General features: G+C 41.8%; 1 protein-coding gene across 1 annotated transcript; it reads right to left on the bottom strand.

Moving 5' to 3' along the window:
* Positions 1-15,776: 15,776 nt before the first annotated feature.
* Positions 15,777-17,723, bottom strand: LOC308089110 (dual specificity tyrosine-phosphorylation-regulated kinase 2-like; the record flags this gene model as incomplete). The annotated part of the gene is made up of 1 exon (XM_080433680.1): positions 15,777-17,723. The coding sequence occupies one exon, from the start codon at positions 17,721-17,723 to the stop codon at positions 15,777-15,779; it is 1,947 nt and encodes a 648-aa protein (XP_080289806.1).
* Positions 17,724-18,307: the final 584 nt, after the last annotated feature.

The raw sequence follows: 18,307 nt of genomic DNA, 5'->3' as shown, positions 1-18,307 counted from the left end.
TATATCTACGTTGTGGTAGTGATACTTTTACTCAAGTAAAAAATTTACTACTTTACTTACTTACTTTTTCCACCACTGGAAATATGGAGAGCTACAGTAGAGTGGGCAAGACAGAGAGAGGGAGAGGCCGGTGAGAAAGATAGAATGTATTAGATAATAATAGTATCCATTCATTCATTGACCTTTGAATAAACAACGCATTATCTGTCATACTTGTGAAATTCAACTGAAAGATTGACAGGTTTCCAATGGGACCAACCTTGTCTTAACCCATTAAGTCCAGGAACGCATCTGTGTGTCATTTTAAGATTTCTTTGGGCTATTCAAAAATAGCAGATATACAAGCTCATAGCGCAGCACTCGGTGCGCTATGAGCTTGTATATCTGCTATTTTTTTGGTGGAAACCATGAGCATTTGTACAAATCTTTAGTTTGAATATATATATTTGAGTTACAAATGTTCACTTTAAAAATATATATATATTTTATACCAGTACTTTTGCTCTAATATTGCCCTGTCTATATAGCCTTTTTGCTGAGCTGAAATGAAAAGCAACAGTGTCATTTCTCCACAGAAACACCATTCTGAACACAGCACTCTCATTGTCACAACTGACATTTCACAGTGTTAAGTAAAGTACATAAATCCAGTTGTTTGTTTGAAAGCTGTTCATCCCTTGTTCAACTGAACGAGTGAAGAGAGACCGATATGAGTGCTTTAGTCTCACCCCAACTGCCCCTTCAGATGACAAATGACATCCATATGGTAAAGATAATATGCAGCTTCATCAATCAATTTATACCTTACATTTATGGAGTGCCGTGGACTCCACTTGCGCTTTAGTTAGCAGTGGTGGAAAAAATACTACGATTTTTTACTTAAGTAAAAGTATCAATACTGCAATATAGAAATAATCTGTTACAAGTAAAAGTCCGGAATTCAAAATGTAGTATTAATGTATTAATTAATTTAGTTTTCAAATGTATAAACATCTTTTGAAAATAGCCGATCAACAAGCTCACAACGTGTCGCATCGCGACACGTTGTGAGCTTGTAGATCGGCTATTTTCAAATGGCCGAAATGTATATAGGCCTGGTTGATGTATGTTTTGTAATAATAATCAAAATCTACAAAGTAACTAGTAACTAAAAGTTTTCAAAAAAATATGTAGTGGAGTAAAAAGTACAATATTTGTCTCTGAGGTGTAGTGGAGTACACAATTGTACTTAATACAGTACTTGAGTAAATGTACTTAGTTACTTTACACCACTGTTGGTTAGATACAGCACATCACAATGACAGCCAACGTTCTCTCCCATTGTGGCATCTCAGCATGCCAAGCCCACGGTGCTGCAACAACGAGCTCCTTGACTCACATGGACCGTTACTTGGTATCAGAGGTGTTCATACGGCATGGACGCTAATCTGATGAAATGTGTTTAATATTGTTTGTACACTTTTCAAAGGCACTGGGCTTTTATTGCCGGCGAAAGCCAACAGAAGGCATGGCATGAGAATGCTGACGGGAATATTAAGCGCGGCAGCCTGAGCAATATAGAATATAAATGAGGTTATTTTACACTGCGTAGCTCTGCAAACCGGCGCAAAGACTTCTCTCTTTGTAATAAATCATTCCCATTCAGACAGCCTCTACTCTTAGGGCATTGTTTAATACTATCTGCAATAGAGGGAAGAAGTAAATTGGTTTACAATGCAAAAAAGGTGCTGTGTTTGGACTGCATGATACGATGATGAAGGATGGAATATACTTGACTTATTGATGATAATGAACTTGTGGAGGAGGACAATGTGGTGTGTGTGTGTGTGTGTGTGGGGGGGGGGCTGTGTCACAGGGGAGTAGTATTGAGAAGGTGGGGGAACTGGAGAGAAATCCCAAGTAAGCAGTAAAATGTCGCAGAGTAAGATTTTCTGAAATAGCATTTTAGTCCCTGCCCACCCCTTTCAATAAAACAACATAAAAATGCAATTTATGTGTGCCCAGCCAAACAGTATAGCCTGGGCCTGGGTGAGAGAAATATTTTGTCAGAGATGCCGAGGCTAAAGATGAAGTGACAATATCTCAGCCCCTCATGGAGCCACCTCTTCTACTTGGCTGTCGAGCATCGCTGGCAGGAATGACACCCCGAACGGATCACTTTTTTGCTCTCTCACAAGCGTGCTGATATAAAGGTCTGCTAATAGCGCCCTGTGATGTATTACTGTAGGTAGACCTTTTACGGACACCAATCAACTTCTTTAATGGTGATGGAGATATGCGATGGAGATGAGTAAAGCTTTCACTGTTGGTTTGTCTTCAGCGAGATCCAAGATCAACCGAGAAGACGTGTGTTTGTTCTCTCTGTTCCCCATAGGAACACGGAGAACACTGAGCATTAGACGTCCATGTCAGAAAATGTGTTGCAGCAAATCCTAAAATGAGAGTAACCTGCCAAACCCTATTCCACCAGTTATATAACCGAGAGAGCGAGAGAGAGAAAGAGAACTCTGTCTCACACCTGCACAAGGGAGCGTGAGAACTTCAAAGGCAAATGCAAGATCTGTTCTGTTTTATTACATTACCCACATGTCACAGGGGTTTAATACTGTAGGTATATGTGGATTCCGGATTTGTTTTTCTCCTCAGTTGTGATGACTCTGCATACTGTGCAGTCGAACATTGATCATGAAACATGACACTTGAACGTATTGTAATACTGGTCATATTGAATTACTATACTATTCACATAACTGGTTAATAGCTCTCAGCTTATTCAAGTCTCCCTGGGACATGCAGGCACTAAAGACTTGACTCTATTTTTTGCATGTAACCAGTGGTGGAAAAAGTACTTGCATGTTTTACTTAAGTAAATGTAGCAATACAGCAATATAGAAATACTCTGTTACAAGTAAAATTCTGCTATTCAAAATGTACTTGAGTAAGAGTACAAAAGTATTGGCATCAAAATGAACTTAAAGTACCAAAAGTAAAGTACTCATTATGCAGAATGTCCCATTTCAAGTTGTGTGAAAATCTTTTGAAAATAGCAGATCTACAAGCTCACAATGCGTCGCATCGCAACGCATTGTACGAAATGTATATAGGGCGGAAGTGGTTGATGCATGTTTTGTAATAATAATCAAAATCTACAAAGTAACTAATAATTAAAGTTTTCAAATAATTGTAGTGGAGTAAAAGTACAATATTTGCCTCTGAGATGTATAGTGGAGTAGAAGTAAAAGTATTGGAAATTGGAACTACGACCAGTAAAGTAAAAATACCTCAACATTGTACAGTACTTGAGTAAATGTACTTAAGTTACTTTACACCACTGCATATAACAAAGCTTCTTTTTAGAGAATGCATTTTGATTGTCCGGGAAGTTGCCGAATGCAATCAGCGAGAGTGCAGGGTGCGATATACCTGATTCTTTCAGGTGATGAGAGCTTCACACACCACACCATGGTGTGGGATGAAATCAAGAGGCCCTTTCGGTTTCTCTCTTTTGAATGGGAGCCAGAATCATTAGGATTTACACAACTGAGGCATCAGGGATTTCTGCCTCATTATTCTCCTGTCACTGCCTCTTCCCATATCTCCCCTGTACACAGCGCATGCCCTTCAACACCTCCATGTTCAGAGATAGGGACGGCACTGCGGTCCTCTCTGATCAGATACAAAGATCAGGACGCTTGGTTAACACTGGGCTATATACACACCGTACACTTCACTATACTTGCTTGAACGGATGATATATGATGTTTTTATATTTTCTTTTCTTTTTGTATGGTGATTCTGGCTTGTTTTATTATATCATTATCTTCCTGTTGATGCGGGACATTTGTCATATATAGGGGTGAATAGTAAAAACAGATATAGGTAGGCCCGTGGGACTATCTGTTCACAGACGCTTGGTCAGTTGGAAGCTTGTGTGTGTGTGCACCGTACTGTGTACAGTATCGGTTCAGTGATTGCACAATGGTGACGTCTGACACATTTGTACACTTTTCACAGAATAAGGCAGTACGATACAGCATGCAATTCATCTACAAATCTCTGCTCTCTCTTGTTGTTATCCGTAATCTTAATGCCATTAGTTGCTCTGTAATGTGATGGACCGTTTCCCCCCCCCCCATTATTAGATTAAGTTGCCTCAATTTTGTATCATAAAATTGCTCTAAAATGTCTTCCAAAGGAAACATGGATCTTCCTTTTGGAGGACTGTTTCTCTCAATATAACATTCCCTCAAAATCAATATGATATTACTCCATTTTTCATACCAGGCAAAGCTTTAGTGCAATGCACGGCTATATCTCTTAGTAAGGGAAGTAAAACCCCTAATTTAGTCAGCAATAAAACCAAGGGGCTTTAGAGAAACTGATTCTTTCCAGGACATTAATCATAAAAATTTAATGGGTATCAAATATTTAATACAGTGGAATGTACAACTTGTATTACTATGGCTCTCTCCAAATCGATCATGTAGAGGAAAATCTATAATTAAAATCATGCTAGCGCGGGCAAATCATTAAGATTTCTTTTCTCCCCTCATGCTTGGACAAAATGAAATATATACCCTGCCAGTGATGTATAGGCTATTAGAGGGAGAAATAAATTATCACAGTTTCTTATAAAAATGGCTACTTGATTGTATTAGAAACGTAAAAGTATGTAATATTTCTTGTGCAATTGAACCTCCGATATGGACCTTTACTCAGAATGACACAATAAAATAAACTATATTAAAACTATCATGGTTGAAGTCCTAGACTAATGGAATTATATGGAGTCAGAGGGGTAATTTGTACTGTACAAGAGCGAGTTTCAAGTTTACATACCGTTTATTCACTGTCTTTTGATGAACAATGGTTATTTCCTATTCAATCTGAGGTATTGAAAAAAAAACACCGGATTATGGATAGACCTTTATCAACCCATTAATTTAAGACCTGCAAATGATTCTACAAATGTCTTCTAAAACAGTTTTCTGAAAAGAAACGTTTGTTTCTATATCAGTGGTGCTCAAACTTTTTCATGTCAAGGACCCCCAAAATTATATATATTTGGCCGCCGACCCCCATCTCAAAACATTTTATTCCAGGGACCCCCAGAAGCAAAGATTTGAGTTAGAAATGTTCGCTTTAAACGTATTTTTTTTCAAAAATAGCAGATCTACAAGCTCATAGCGTGGCACAAAGTGACGTGCTAGGAGATTGTAGATCTGCTATTTTTGAATAGCCAACATATAAAATATGCTTTAAGTGGTTACACAGGTGCTTTCCCGGTTTTAGTGGGTTAATCCACTTTCAAATTCACTTTCAGCTTCACCCAGCTGATGGCTGCTCAGATAAACAGCTTCAGTGTGCTGTTTTTTTTTTTGTTCCGCTGCAAATATTGTTCCGTTCAATCTGTCCATCAGCTTTCAAATGACGATGATGTATGAGATGAACTCACAGAGAAGCTGCATTGACGTCGAGGTGATTGAACTGTACTGGTTACTGGTTACTGGATACTGTACTCAGACAACATCAATCATATCCCGGATGATGCTTAGTCCATTATTATACTGTGACAGGGCGATGATTGAAGATGTATTTTAATGTGGACTCATGGAAAACATTAGACCTCAGTCAGTTTTCATTTTCAAGAACGAATGGCATTTAGTTACATCTCACAAATGTGTATTGATAGTGTAAATTGTCCTCTCTCTCTGTAATCTAACTGGGGTGAGAGATGATCAAATATTGTGTTGTGTGTTAGACGTGCATGGGGTGCATGGGCACTCATGTGTAGAACCTTGACTTGCAGTTTAAACAAAAGTGGGCTTTTGGTTTAAGTAGGTCTTGTCCCTGGGGTAGTCTACTGTAGTGGCCACCTCAGCACAGATGCTTGGATGTATTGTGTCAACAGCACCTCCAGAAAATTATATATTTTCTAACCCTGAGTTCATGCCATTATGCAGAAACAACATTCTCTGTTTCCAGATAGCAAACCATGGGTTAACCTGGATGCTAGTAGCTGGAATGCTATAGAACAGGGTGTAGATGATAATTGTCGACAGGTATTCCAACACCACTCTCCACAGCCACCGGTTTTTAACACTAGATAGTGACAACAGTTACCAGAATTCACATGTACAACAAGGTCACACACTGTATGTAGAAAACTAGCATTAACAGTGTATTTCTTTACCTACCACTTCTCATTCAGACAGGGATAGATGCATTTTTTTAAATTTTCATCCTTATATACATTCATATTCTCAGAACCCAACTATTTGTTGTACTATTTATAATTTATTACTACAGTACCTATCGCCAGGGAGATGGTGACTGGACGTCATTAAATGAGAATATTGTAGATTTTAAAAAAAAACAAAATCTAAAACTTGAGGCAAGAGAAACAAGCCTGTTCTAAAACTGTTAAACGTCTATAGCGAGGCTTTCTACTCACTGTTGGTAGATTACTGTTGGCAGATACAGACATACAGTACGACACCCGCCTGACACAACTTGAACTTTAAATAGTAGACGTCAGAAAACGGGGGAACTTTCCGCTGTATTATCAGCTTGGTTATTGTTCTGACGCGTTGTAAAACAACAGTTTCAGGGTCTGGTACCTAGCATTGGCCAGATTATTGTGTGGGTGAAAAAGACCCCCCCCCCCCACTTTGCCCCTCACAGCCCTGAGCCAGAGGTATTTTATCTCCATATATGGGCATGCGACATGCTGTTTGCGCTGGGGTCGAAGCCGTCGGACATGTCCATATTTGGGCTGTTATCAGCCTGCCCGTCATTGCTGGGTTATTGCGTTGACCATGTGTCGTGTTACGAATGTCCTGTATATTCGGCCGGCTGGCCGGCGGACCACGGCCACGTCACTATGAATCAGACATAACCATAAACAAACCCCATTATACCCATATATAGGCATATATGGAGATCCGGTTGTCCAGAGCCACAGATCCGACCGCTATGCACATATGGTCATGTGCATATATGGGACCGACCGACTTCAAACTCGGCACATCGGCAAGGACTCGGGGGAGTGCGGTGCCCGCCGCAAAGTTGTTCGGATATGCGTAGTCCAAAACTGCCGATCCGATCGATATGTCCATATATGGGCATATATGAATGTCCAGTTGTCCAGAACCGCCGATCCAACCAATATGGCCATATTAATGACATCAGGTATCTCCATATATGGGCATAAAAGGGACACAGGTAGACACTAGACAGACAGATACAGGGATCTCCATATATGTGTAAAAATGGGACACAACGGGTGCTCTGACTAATCCCCCGACACCATGACTCAGACATATCGGTCCGGTCCGCGGTGTGACGTACTGTAGGTGTGGCCTCTAATACTGTATATTGGCCCACCACGGACAGACGCCACTCGTCCCTTGGCCACAATTAGAACTTTATATCCTTTATACTCAAGGAGGGCCCTCCCTTCAGGGTATGGGCATACTGTATACTGATGTCATCAGGGATCTCCATATATGGGCATAAAGGGACAAGGACTGACAGATACAGAGTTCTCCATATATTGGGCATGAAAGGGATAAGGACTGACATACAGAGATCTCCATATATGGCCATATACTGATGACATCAGGGATCTCCATATATGGGCATAAAAGGGACAAGGACTGACAGATACAGATCTCCATATATGGGCATATCAGTCGGATCGTGGTGCAACGTATAGGTGTGAGGGCCCCGAACCTCTAGTAAGATATAAGGCGGTGATAAATTGGGTTTGTGACTAGGATGTAACAGGTTCAATTCCCCCCAATAGAGAGTATACTGCCCTTTCTGACCAATGTGCCATTGTGCATCACTCTAAAAACCCTGACCTGTAACTTGCATGGTAGCTTCTATAGATGCACTTGTGAAGCTGGAGCTGTGTGCAAGTGAATGTTATGTGTGTGTACAGTACACTATGGAATAATAGAGGGCAAAGGAAAGTACAGAGAGTCCTCCGGCACTGTGATAGCAAGGACAGAGGCCAGTGCCTTGTGGAGAAATTCCTCCATTCATTCTCACAGTTTTTCCCAATTCTCTGTCTCACTCTTTGATCAGCTGATGTTCTCTTGAAAGGCAGAGGCACTTCAAACAGCAAGGACTCCAGGCTGAGCATGACTTTCATACGCGCGGCTATTTCTGTCCTGCTGCCCGATTGATTTAATAAGAGAGATCAATACTCGTACATAATGTATCACATCTTGTTCCTGTGTTTTGGGATCTGGGCATCGGTTGTCTCTTCAGGACTTTAGAAGGAATAGGTGCTATTCAACTTGATCAACGAGGACAGAGTCGCTCCCAACGTGCCATATGGAGGACATGAATTATGGAGTAGGAATACAAAGGACCATAACGTAGAATTGTGAAACATTTACCAGGGTATAAAAGATTTCAGCTTGTTAACGTACAAGACCTTCATGGCTTTGATTTTTTTGTGAGGTCATATACAGTACTTTGATATAGCCTACCTCATCCTGTCTCATTACTGCAATATTTTGATCATGAATTTCTTGTAATGAATTGTGGCTGTTTCTAGCTACAGTACAAATACACAAGTCTGTACTAGTGTATTTAAAAATGTGCACTTGACACTTCATCAGTTTCAAGGACATTCTCTAATACTAATCTATTCCACTCTTGTCAACTATACCATAACTATACATACACTACTAATTGTAATTACAGCGACAACTACAGTACAACCACACAATATACTGTAGAACTTGGATGCATGCACAAAGCTACTGAATATTGAATGGTGAATCAATATATGTACAGTGATATATGTGTAGTCCATTATGTATGTCTGTCTTTCTTTGTCCCTTGACACTGAATTGGTGGTCTTCATACTTGAAAGATTGTGCGCCAAACATAGCTGATCGGTTGCATTGTGAGCTTGTAGATCTGCTATAATTATGTGACAGGGTATAAAAGTAAGCATTAGTCTGCTGTTGTTTGTTAGAGGCCGTACTGCTCTTTACACTCAACTAACATTGCCGTCGTTAGAGCCCTATGGTCTCACTGATGGGAATAAGAATTAAGTGAATGGAAAATATTTAATGATTAAATGGACAAAACCCAGAAAAAACACAGGTTTAGGGAACATTGTATGGTTTAGGGTTAGGGTTACCGTGCTGCACTGAAACGTTATTCTCATATTTCTATTTGTTTTATTTGAGCTTATTCTTAACTTGCTAACAAATACTTTTGATTATATTCAAATGTCCTTTTATAATATTATTTATTTTGCACTTTGCCTTAATTATCTCCGCCAGGCCAGAAGGCATGGCAGAGAGTTATGTTTTCACTCGTCTGTCTGTCTGTGTCATTCTCTGTCTGTAGCCAGGACTGGACTGAGGCAACAATTTGGTCTTGGCATACAATGCATTTAACCACTAAAAACACCATATGGTTGATCGGAGTCCCTCAGGACGCTATGCTAGTGTTTTTTCCCTTTTCTGTTATTGTGGGGAAAGCTTTCGCCGAAAATAGCCGATCGACAAGCTTGCCGATCTGCTATTTTCAGCGAAAGCTTTCCCCACAATACGGATGCTGGGGATTAAGTGGTTAATAGCGGCCCACAAACGCGGAAACAAACAAACAAAAAAACATTTTTGCTGACGTGCAAAGAGGTCTTGCACACACTCTTAAAATGCTCACATAATTTCACAATTATGGGAACATTTCTATCAGTTGACGACAAATGTTTCAGCTTTGTTCGGCATCGTTTACTAAACTGATTTTTGTATTTCTTTTTAATGGAACTGTGTTCACAGGCTTAGAGTCATGTGCTTAACATTAGCATTTTGTGTGGAAGCACAATGATAAATGACTTGCTGTTTTGCAAAACAGACATATTGTTGTGCTCAAGTAGGTCATGGTCATGATTAAGTGGACCACAGTCTGATTCAAAGTGACCAATTGAGAAAAAAACGGTATAGTGCCAGAATTGGGAGGTGGGGAGGCTACTATATTTTTATATTCAGGATTAACACACATTATGTGACCAAAAGCAATAGAATGTACGTCCTTGAAAATGTTTGCATTTTTTTTTTTTTTTCATGTGCAAGTGGAGGATCGGGCGCTACACAATGAGGTGTTGCTTGACCCAGTTGTTTTGTTATCTCAGATGTATTTTTGAAATGCGTCTGAAAAATAGGTCCTTTCATGATTTTCACACTTTCTTAGCTCAAAATACATTGTTGTTTAGTTTATACTTTACCCAACAAATGAATAATGGTTGATTTGCTCACCAACATTTAATTTGTATTATCGTACATTTAAGTATAAATACATATTGACACATAATATTTTAGGGCTCTATTGTAACTTTTATGTTCATTTCAATACATCCCCAAGATTTCTCTACCTTCAGCAGTCTGAAACCTTAAAACATGAACAGCTGCAATCGCTATTGTTTTAGAACAAGAATTGCAATTATATGTAACAAAGGGTCTTTTGTTCTCACTAATCTCTAGCCAGACCCCTATCCAGACATCATGACATTTGAATACCTGGAGCTCAAGGTGAGAAATGACTCCCCTTTGTTTGTGTTGGAGGCAAGCAATCGTGGTCTGAGAGTGGGTAGCCGCAAGAGTAAAGGCCATTATACTTGCCATGGACAGTGGACACAACATGGTTTTAATATACTAATATACTACACTATACTAGTATACTAATATACTACAATTATGTGTTCAAGAGCAAGAGCCCCATGCACTCAATAAAATGCACAACCTAATGACCTTCCAGACAAGTGAAGGATCTGTGCCATGGCAAGAGGCCATTGTGAGTTTTACTCTCCTAGTGCTCTATTTTGCCTCAGTTATTTCTATGCATTCTTCTTATTCTCTGAAGACCTCAGATGCTAATAAATTCGTTTGAGAAGTCTTCTTATTCAGGCTTTTATTCTGTTCTGCTTGTATACCATTTAACCCATTCAATCCGGGGACGCATCTCTGTCATTTTAGATTTCTTTGGCTATTCAAAAATAGCAGATATACAAGCTCATAGCTTGTAGATCTGCTATTTTTGAAAAATCGTGAAAATTGGTGCAAATCTTTGAATATATATATATATATTATTTTTAAAGCGAACATTTGTAACTCAAATCTTTGCTTCTGCAGGTCCATGGAAGAAAATGTTTTACAAATGTTCGCTTAAAAAATATATAGATTTAAAGATTTGCACAAACTTTGATGATTTTTCTAAAAGATATCAGATCTACAAGCTCATAGCACGGCACTCGGTGCCGCGCTATGAGCCTGTATATCTGCTATTTTTGAATAGCCAAAGAAATCTAAAAATGACACGCAGATGCGTTCCCGGTCTAAAAGGGTTAACAAACTTGCAAACAAACTTTATTGTGGCATAATGCAGCAGGTAGTGACACATCTCGCTGAACCTGAACATGCACAGTCAGTGTACTTGTCCGCACAAGTACCCGCAGTCACAACATCTGGGATGCACATACGTAGATGTCTGCACGGACACTAGCTGATGATGACATTCACAATGTATGAGCCTACCAGACCCTTGCGGGCGGCTGTGTGGATGCGGCAAGTATAATTTGGCCTTAGGGGATGGAAGTCCCCTTTTTAGTTTCTGCCCTGGGCTGGCATGTACGTGCTACATAATGCATACACAAACTTTACGTTGCGTATCCTTTTGTTCTCTGGACCAGCAGTATGTATTTGATAATGTGCCGACCATTCTGCCTACCTGGCTGCTTTACTGCTGCTGTTGGGGCGCCATGTTAGCTCAACGAGTAAGCGCACATACCATGATATCACTATTAAGGCTAGAGTCCTTCTCACAGTTGACCCCGGTTCAAATTCGACACCAAGGCACTTTACTGCATGTCATCCCCATCTCTTTCCTGTCTCTTTTTTCATTGTCCTTATCTGAAGAAATAAAGCATAAAATAGCGATACAAAAAACATATACAGTATATGAAGAAAATATATATTTTTTAACTTTTTGCTTAGAGTAGTACACCCATGATCCCAACTCATACATAGCATATAGCAGCACTTGAACACTAGCATCCCTATTCACGTTGCAACGCGTTGTGAGCTTGTAGATTGGCTATTTTCGGCAAGGAGATTTGGTGTAGAAGGAAAAAAGGACTGGGCCAAAGCTACTGTAGACCCCTAAGAGACCTCGGTCAACGAAATATATAGGGGTTTTAAAGGGATAGCGGACCCCAAAAATTACTTTGGAGACTTGAAGTCATGGATATTTTTTCGTTTTTGTCGCATTCCTAAGCCAATAATCTTAAAACCAGCGGACCGGTAGGCAGCGGTTCCGGTAGGAGACACAAAGGAGACTCTTTGTGTCTCCTATCGGAACCGCTGCCGGTCATCAAATTATTGGCTTAGAAATGTGACTAATCGATAGGAAAAAAAGTCATTTTGGGGGTGAACTATCCCTTTAACACATTTACCGCCGGGCCCGTAGTTCTACGGGCCGTTAAATCCAACGGTTAAGCGCCGAGCCCGTAGTCCTACGGGCTGCGGTCTTTTCGCGCATGCGCGGTCCGGGTGCACTTTCGGAATTTTTTTGATCCACTTCCGTTTCCGGTTTGATGACAGGAAATAGAATTATTTGGGATCCGGTTTTGACGAGCACGCCCGCTCCCATTCTACAGACGAAACTGAAACTCAATTCTCTTCCTGTAGTTTTTTCTCCTCGCATTTCACTGTTTAACGTAATCCGCTCTAACTACAATCATGGAACTCCGTTTGACATGCGGTCTTCACTGGGAGATACAGGGAGATCTCGCGGATGTAAACAGACCGTTCACGGCTCAATCTTAAGGATTTTAACAAGATCTATGGCGACATGAAAAAAACAAAAAAACAACAAAAACACCTTGGCACTGGTGAGTACATTATGAGATTAACCTCTGGCGGTGGATGTGTTAAGTGGTTAAGGGAACTACAGTACATGGTTATCAGTGAACAGGAGACCGTTCAGCACCCTGAATCTTCTTTCATCGTGGCGGCAGACTTTAACATGGCTAACCTGAAGAAGTGCTTCCAAAAAAGATTACATCTCTATTCACCTATTCCCCGCCTACAGGCAGAGACTGAAACAACAGTGAGAGGTTCAATGCTGGTCTGACCATTCGGATTCTAGGCTTCAGGACTGTTTTGATGCCGTGGACTGGGAGGTTTTTCCGGTCTCTGGGATGATAATAATAATAATAATAATAAACTTTATTTGTATAGAACCTTTCATGCCATGAAATGCAGCTCAAAGTGTTTTACAGAGCAAGAATACAATTACAACTAATTTAACCCATTAAGACCTGAAGCCGATTAAATGTCTTCTAAATCCCAACAGTATTCTGAAAAAAACGTATGTTTCTATATCAGTGATGCTCAAACTTTTTCATGTCAAGGACCCCCCAAATTATATGTATTTGGCCACGGACCCCCATCTAAGATAGTTGAGTTAAAAATGTTTGCTTGAAAACAATACATATTCAAAGATTTGCACACATTTTCACGATTAAAAAAACAATAGCAGATCTACAAGTTCATAGCGCGGCACTCAGTGCCACGCTATGAGCTTGTATATCTGCTATTTTTAAATAGCTAAAGAAATCAAAAAGTGACACAGATGCGCTTCCAGGTTTTAATGGGTTAACAATAAGGTAAAAAAGAAAAGCAAAAGCATATTAAAACAACGTTAAAATAAGGCAAAAGGCAGTGAATCAGGCAATACAGTGAGGACATGGATAACAACGCAGAGATTTAAAAATCAACCCAAAAAATTGGGTTTGGGAAATTAACCGGAAGTGCTTGCTCATGTCGGTTAATCGAACAATGAAGAGGTTAATCGTAATTGAGGCAAATGTTTGAAATAGTTGTGATATTGATTTGAAGTCATATCACCCAGCCCTTCTCTGGGACTATTGTCGAGTTCTGGATTCATCAGTAAGTGCATGGATTACTTTGGTCCAAAAAATCTCGGGATCCACATGAGAACATGTCTCCAGTGAGGATCCCAGACTTCATGTGTTAGTTGTCTATGAAATACAGTATGTATAAAGTATAAAGAAGGCAAGGTTTCAGCCCGATCAAATTGACTGCCATTATAAAATTTAAGTTAAATATTTCAAAAAGTATAAAACATTATGTGAAAAAATGTGTGTACTTCTGTGGCCTACCGACAGTGTGCATACTGGTGCTGATTGGTCCAGCGGCTTGCGACACTGGTTTCGGACACAGACACACCCACACCGACATCATATTGATGACATCAGGGATCTCCATACTGTATATGGGGATTTGAAGACTTATCTATTATTTTTGGAGAACCACTGATCCAACCAACTTCACACCGGTGCACTGGCGCAACCCCTACGGTACTCAGCGATACACATGCAGAGTTTGAAGTCGATCGGTTGAACGGTTCTCAAGGTATGCAAAGGACAGATAAGCAGATAGTGTACACACATACCACATTTTATAGTAGGACTAGACCAGTATCCGTTAGCCACAGGCCTACTCGGGAGAGAATCCATGCCCATATATGGAGGTCTCTATCTTTCTGTCTTTCTGTCCCTTTTATGCCCATATGGAGATCATGATGACAGACTAATGTCAGATATCAGTTGGATCGGCAAATCTGGACAACTGGATCTCCATATACAGTATGCCTATGGGCATATTGATCGGATGGGCGTTTATGGACAACCGCCCATCCGAATGGACTTCACGACAGGCCTTTAGGGCTGATGTGTGGACATTAGAAGGAGTTTACATTTTTTCTATTTTGTAGATCTCTGGGTTTTAAATTGAGGTAAAAATATATTTGAAATTATTATATATGCATGCATGCAATTAATATAGTGCTTTTCTAGATACTCAAAGTCACTTAACAAAACAAAAACAATTGGATTAAGAAAATAACTAGTTAAAAGGGTAAAAACAAAGTAAACAAAATTAAAATGTAAAAAGGGGATTTGTACCCATTCGTTACCTACCAGGCATTTTTTTAAATCCCAAATACAGACTTATATTGTACATCTGTCAGTGGTTCTCTGGGTTATCTCTCGCTCTGATGTCCCATGGGAGTTGAGTTTTGTTGCTGGAAAGGGGCAGAGGTTCTGGGCAGGGAAGCTTATTGGTTAGCGTTTAGCTACACAGAAGGAACACATTTATTTCCAGACTCACGTCAGAATATTCACCTGTGTTTGAGCATATAGATGAGGAATTAGCATTTGAATACGATGGCTGTCCCTATTTATTTGAGCCAGAGAGTAGCCTACACGGAGGAATACAGACGCAACAAGCAGAGAGCAGAAACTGCTGGCATAGAGAGGACTCTTGTTATTTCATAGCGTCATATTGTGTTTTGTGTATTGCAAAGACAAAAAAGAATGGTTCATTTTGCACATTTCAAAATTGTGCCAACAAAATGAAGGGCAACAATGCACTTCATCTACTACCTTCGGACGATATGGTAACACTGGCTTGTGCTGAAAATGGAGCTGAAACCAAACCATCGCGTCTGCAGTGTTGTTGTTATTGTTAAAATGTTGCCCTAAATAGGGACACCATGCAGGTTGAAAGTGCTTAAAATGGCACAATAATTGTATGAATTGAATTGAAAACATGTATATACAGTGTATATATATATATATATTTTGTATATTATTTATTTTTCATTTTTCATTTTCCTCTACTTTCCAATGGACCCCCCCTGGCAACCCCTACTTTGAAAACCATTGGTCATAGATTTGTTGCTATTGCCATCTGTCTCCTGCAGAGTTTTTGGCCTTTGTAGCTACCACCGCCCCCTTCCACAGCCTCGTCAGCTTCCACATCTTCATCGCGGTGGCGTTTTGACCTGGCAGTAAGGCGAGTGTCACTCTGCGTCATGGATGACACATGTGAGGAAGTGGCCTGTGGCTTGAAGTAGGAAGTGCTTTGGTACCCAGGGTGCCTCCTCACTGTTTGGGCCCCGGGGCCCTTGTCAGCAGCCCCAGGGAAGGGCTTGGTCATTTGATGGTAAAGCCAGGGGTGTCTGAGGGCTTGCCCGGGCGTAAGGCGCGTTGAGGGGTCCCAGTCCAGACACTTCTTTATCAAGTCAATAAAGTTGGGGTCCTCGTAGCCGTTGAGTGCAGCTCCCCAGGCCTTGCTCCCCGGGGGGCCTCTCATCTTGCCTAGGCGAGAGCGGGACCCCGTGAGCACGGTTCTTCCTTTGGGCAGTGTTTTGACGCCGCAGTAGCAAAGTTGTTCCTTGGAGTTGACGAAGGGCCACCGCTTGGCCTTCTCCAGGACCTTCTGTGGAGGCATGCCCAGCAGCTCCATGATGCAGGCCAGCTGGTCGCCTTCGTCCTCACCAGGGAACAGCGGGCAGCCCGTCAGCAACTCAGCCAGTATGCAGCCAAAGCTCCACATGTCGATGGGCAGGCCGTAGCCAGCGCCGAGGAGCACCTCCGGGGCGCGGTAGTAACGAGACTGAATGTAAGTTTGAGACAGCTTACATCCAGTGTGTTCGAAACAGCTGGAGCCAAAGTCAATCACCTTGAGGCCGCTGTGTCCCTCCCGTATGAGCTGGATGTTATCAGGCTTGAGGTCACAATGGATGATCTTGTGTCTGCTCAGCGCCTCCAGACACTGCAGGATGGAGGAGGAGAACCTCCTGACCTGTGGCAGGCTGAAGCCCCTGTTGAACCTGATGAGCTCGTTCAGGTTCTTGCTCAGCAGTTCGAACGTTACGCAGATGTGGTTGCGGAACATGAAGGTCTCCAGCATGTGGACTACGTTCATGGTGCCATTATGGTCCTGCTTGCGCAGGTACTGCAGTAGGCGGATCTCCTCCTGCAGCTGCTGATGGGAGTCCTTCTTGTTGCGCACCATCTTCAGGGCCACCAACTTCTGCAGCTTGTGGTCGTACACCTTGGCCACCTGACTGAAGCTGCCCTTACCAATCACCTCGATGAACTGATAGCGGTAGGCCAGGTGGTCATTCAGGACGTGGATGTAGTGAGAATCGGCGTCATCATAGCCGCTGTTGTTGCCACCAGCAATGGCGGGCCTGTTCTTCTTTGCGTTGGTTAATCCCGGGAAATAGATGTCTGGGTAGCAGTATATCTCCTTCTGCTCCAAGGGGGTCAGCTTGGGGCCGTGCAACCTGAGAGCCTGCTCTGGAGTCAAGGGATTGACACCGGGGTTGACACCCGTGCCCATGCCTCTGTTCCCAGTTCCATGGAGGCCAGACGAGCCACTGGAGCCCATGCTGACCACACTGCGCTCCTTGGGCAGGCTGGACAGGGCGGTGGGTTTACTCGGTGCCGGTGCTTGACCGGTGGTCCTGTTGACCACAGGGGTGGTGTACTTACCCAGTGCTTGACCAGTGGTCCTTTTGCCCTGGGTGTTCGCCATATTAGTGCAGTAATTGTGGTCTTCATATAGATAGTTAACCGTAAGTTGTTGACCATCTCGCCGCACTGTTACCTCCTGTTCCACCACCGTGTGTTTAGCCCTGGGGGGTAGCCCAGACGGACTGTTGTCGGCACCTGCATCTTCTTCGAGGAGGTGGTCTGTTGTCACGGACAAGTCATACAGTCCGTTAATGTTGATCTGAATTCCCCCCGTTGAATTGCCTTTTTGAAATGTGCTATTCAAAAAGGCAATTTGCTTCCCCTGCCGTGGCTTACGCCATGGAGCCATGGTGTACTGCTGGAACAGGACAGGCGTATGACAGACGGTTACCTAGTAATTATACTCTACAGTTCTACAGCAATTTCTGTTGTGTATGAGGTTACATGACGTCACGTATACATATATGGAGATACCGTGAATGTGTGCCCAGATTATGCCCATGTATGGAGATCCCAACAAAAAGCAAATATGCCTATGGACTGGACATGCCCGACGTCAGAACAAATCAGCGTTGCTAGGCAACGGTTTGTTGCGTGTGTGACGTCAGACCAGTCCTTGTCCGTTTTATGCCCATATATGGAAATCTTTGTATCCGTCAGTCCTTTTCCCTTTTATGACCATATATGGAGATCCCTGATGTCATCAGTATATGCCCATATATAGAGATCTCTTTATCTGTCGGCCCTTGTCCTTTTGTGCCCATAAATGGAGCTGACTGATTTGTTGCACCTGTTTATTGCTGAGGACAAGAGGAAGTGCGGAACCTGGTGTGAAGTCGGTCGGATTGGCGATTGTCCAGAACTGCCGATCCGACAGATATGACCATATGGGCATATACTGTTGACATCATGGATCTCTGAATGCAGTCATAG

The sequence above is a fragment of the Gymnoscopelus braueri genome (genome assembly GCF_963280865.1).
Source record: "Gymnoscopelus braueri genome assembly, chromosome: 1".
Lineage (NCBI taxonomy): Eukaryota > Metazoa > Chordata > Actinopteri > Myctophiformes > Myctophidae > Gymnoscopelus > Gymnoscopelus braueri.
Note: the sequence above shows the minus strand (reverse complement) of the source record. Positions and strands in the feature narration are given on the sequence as shown.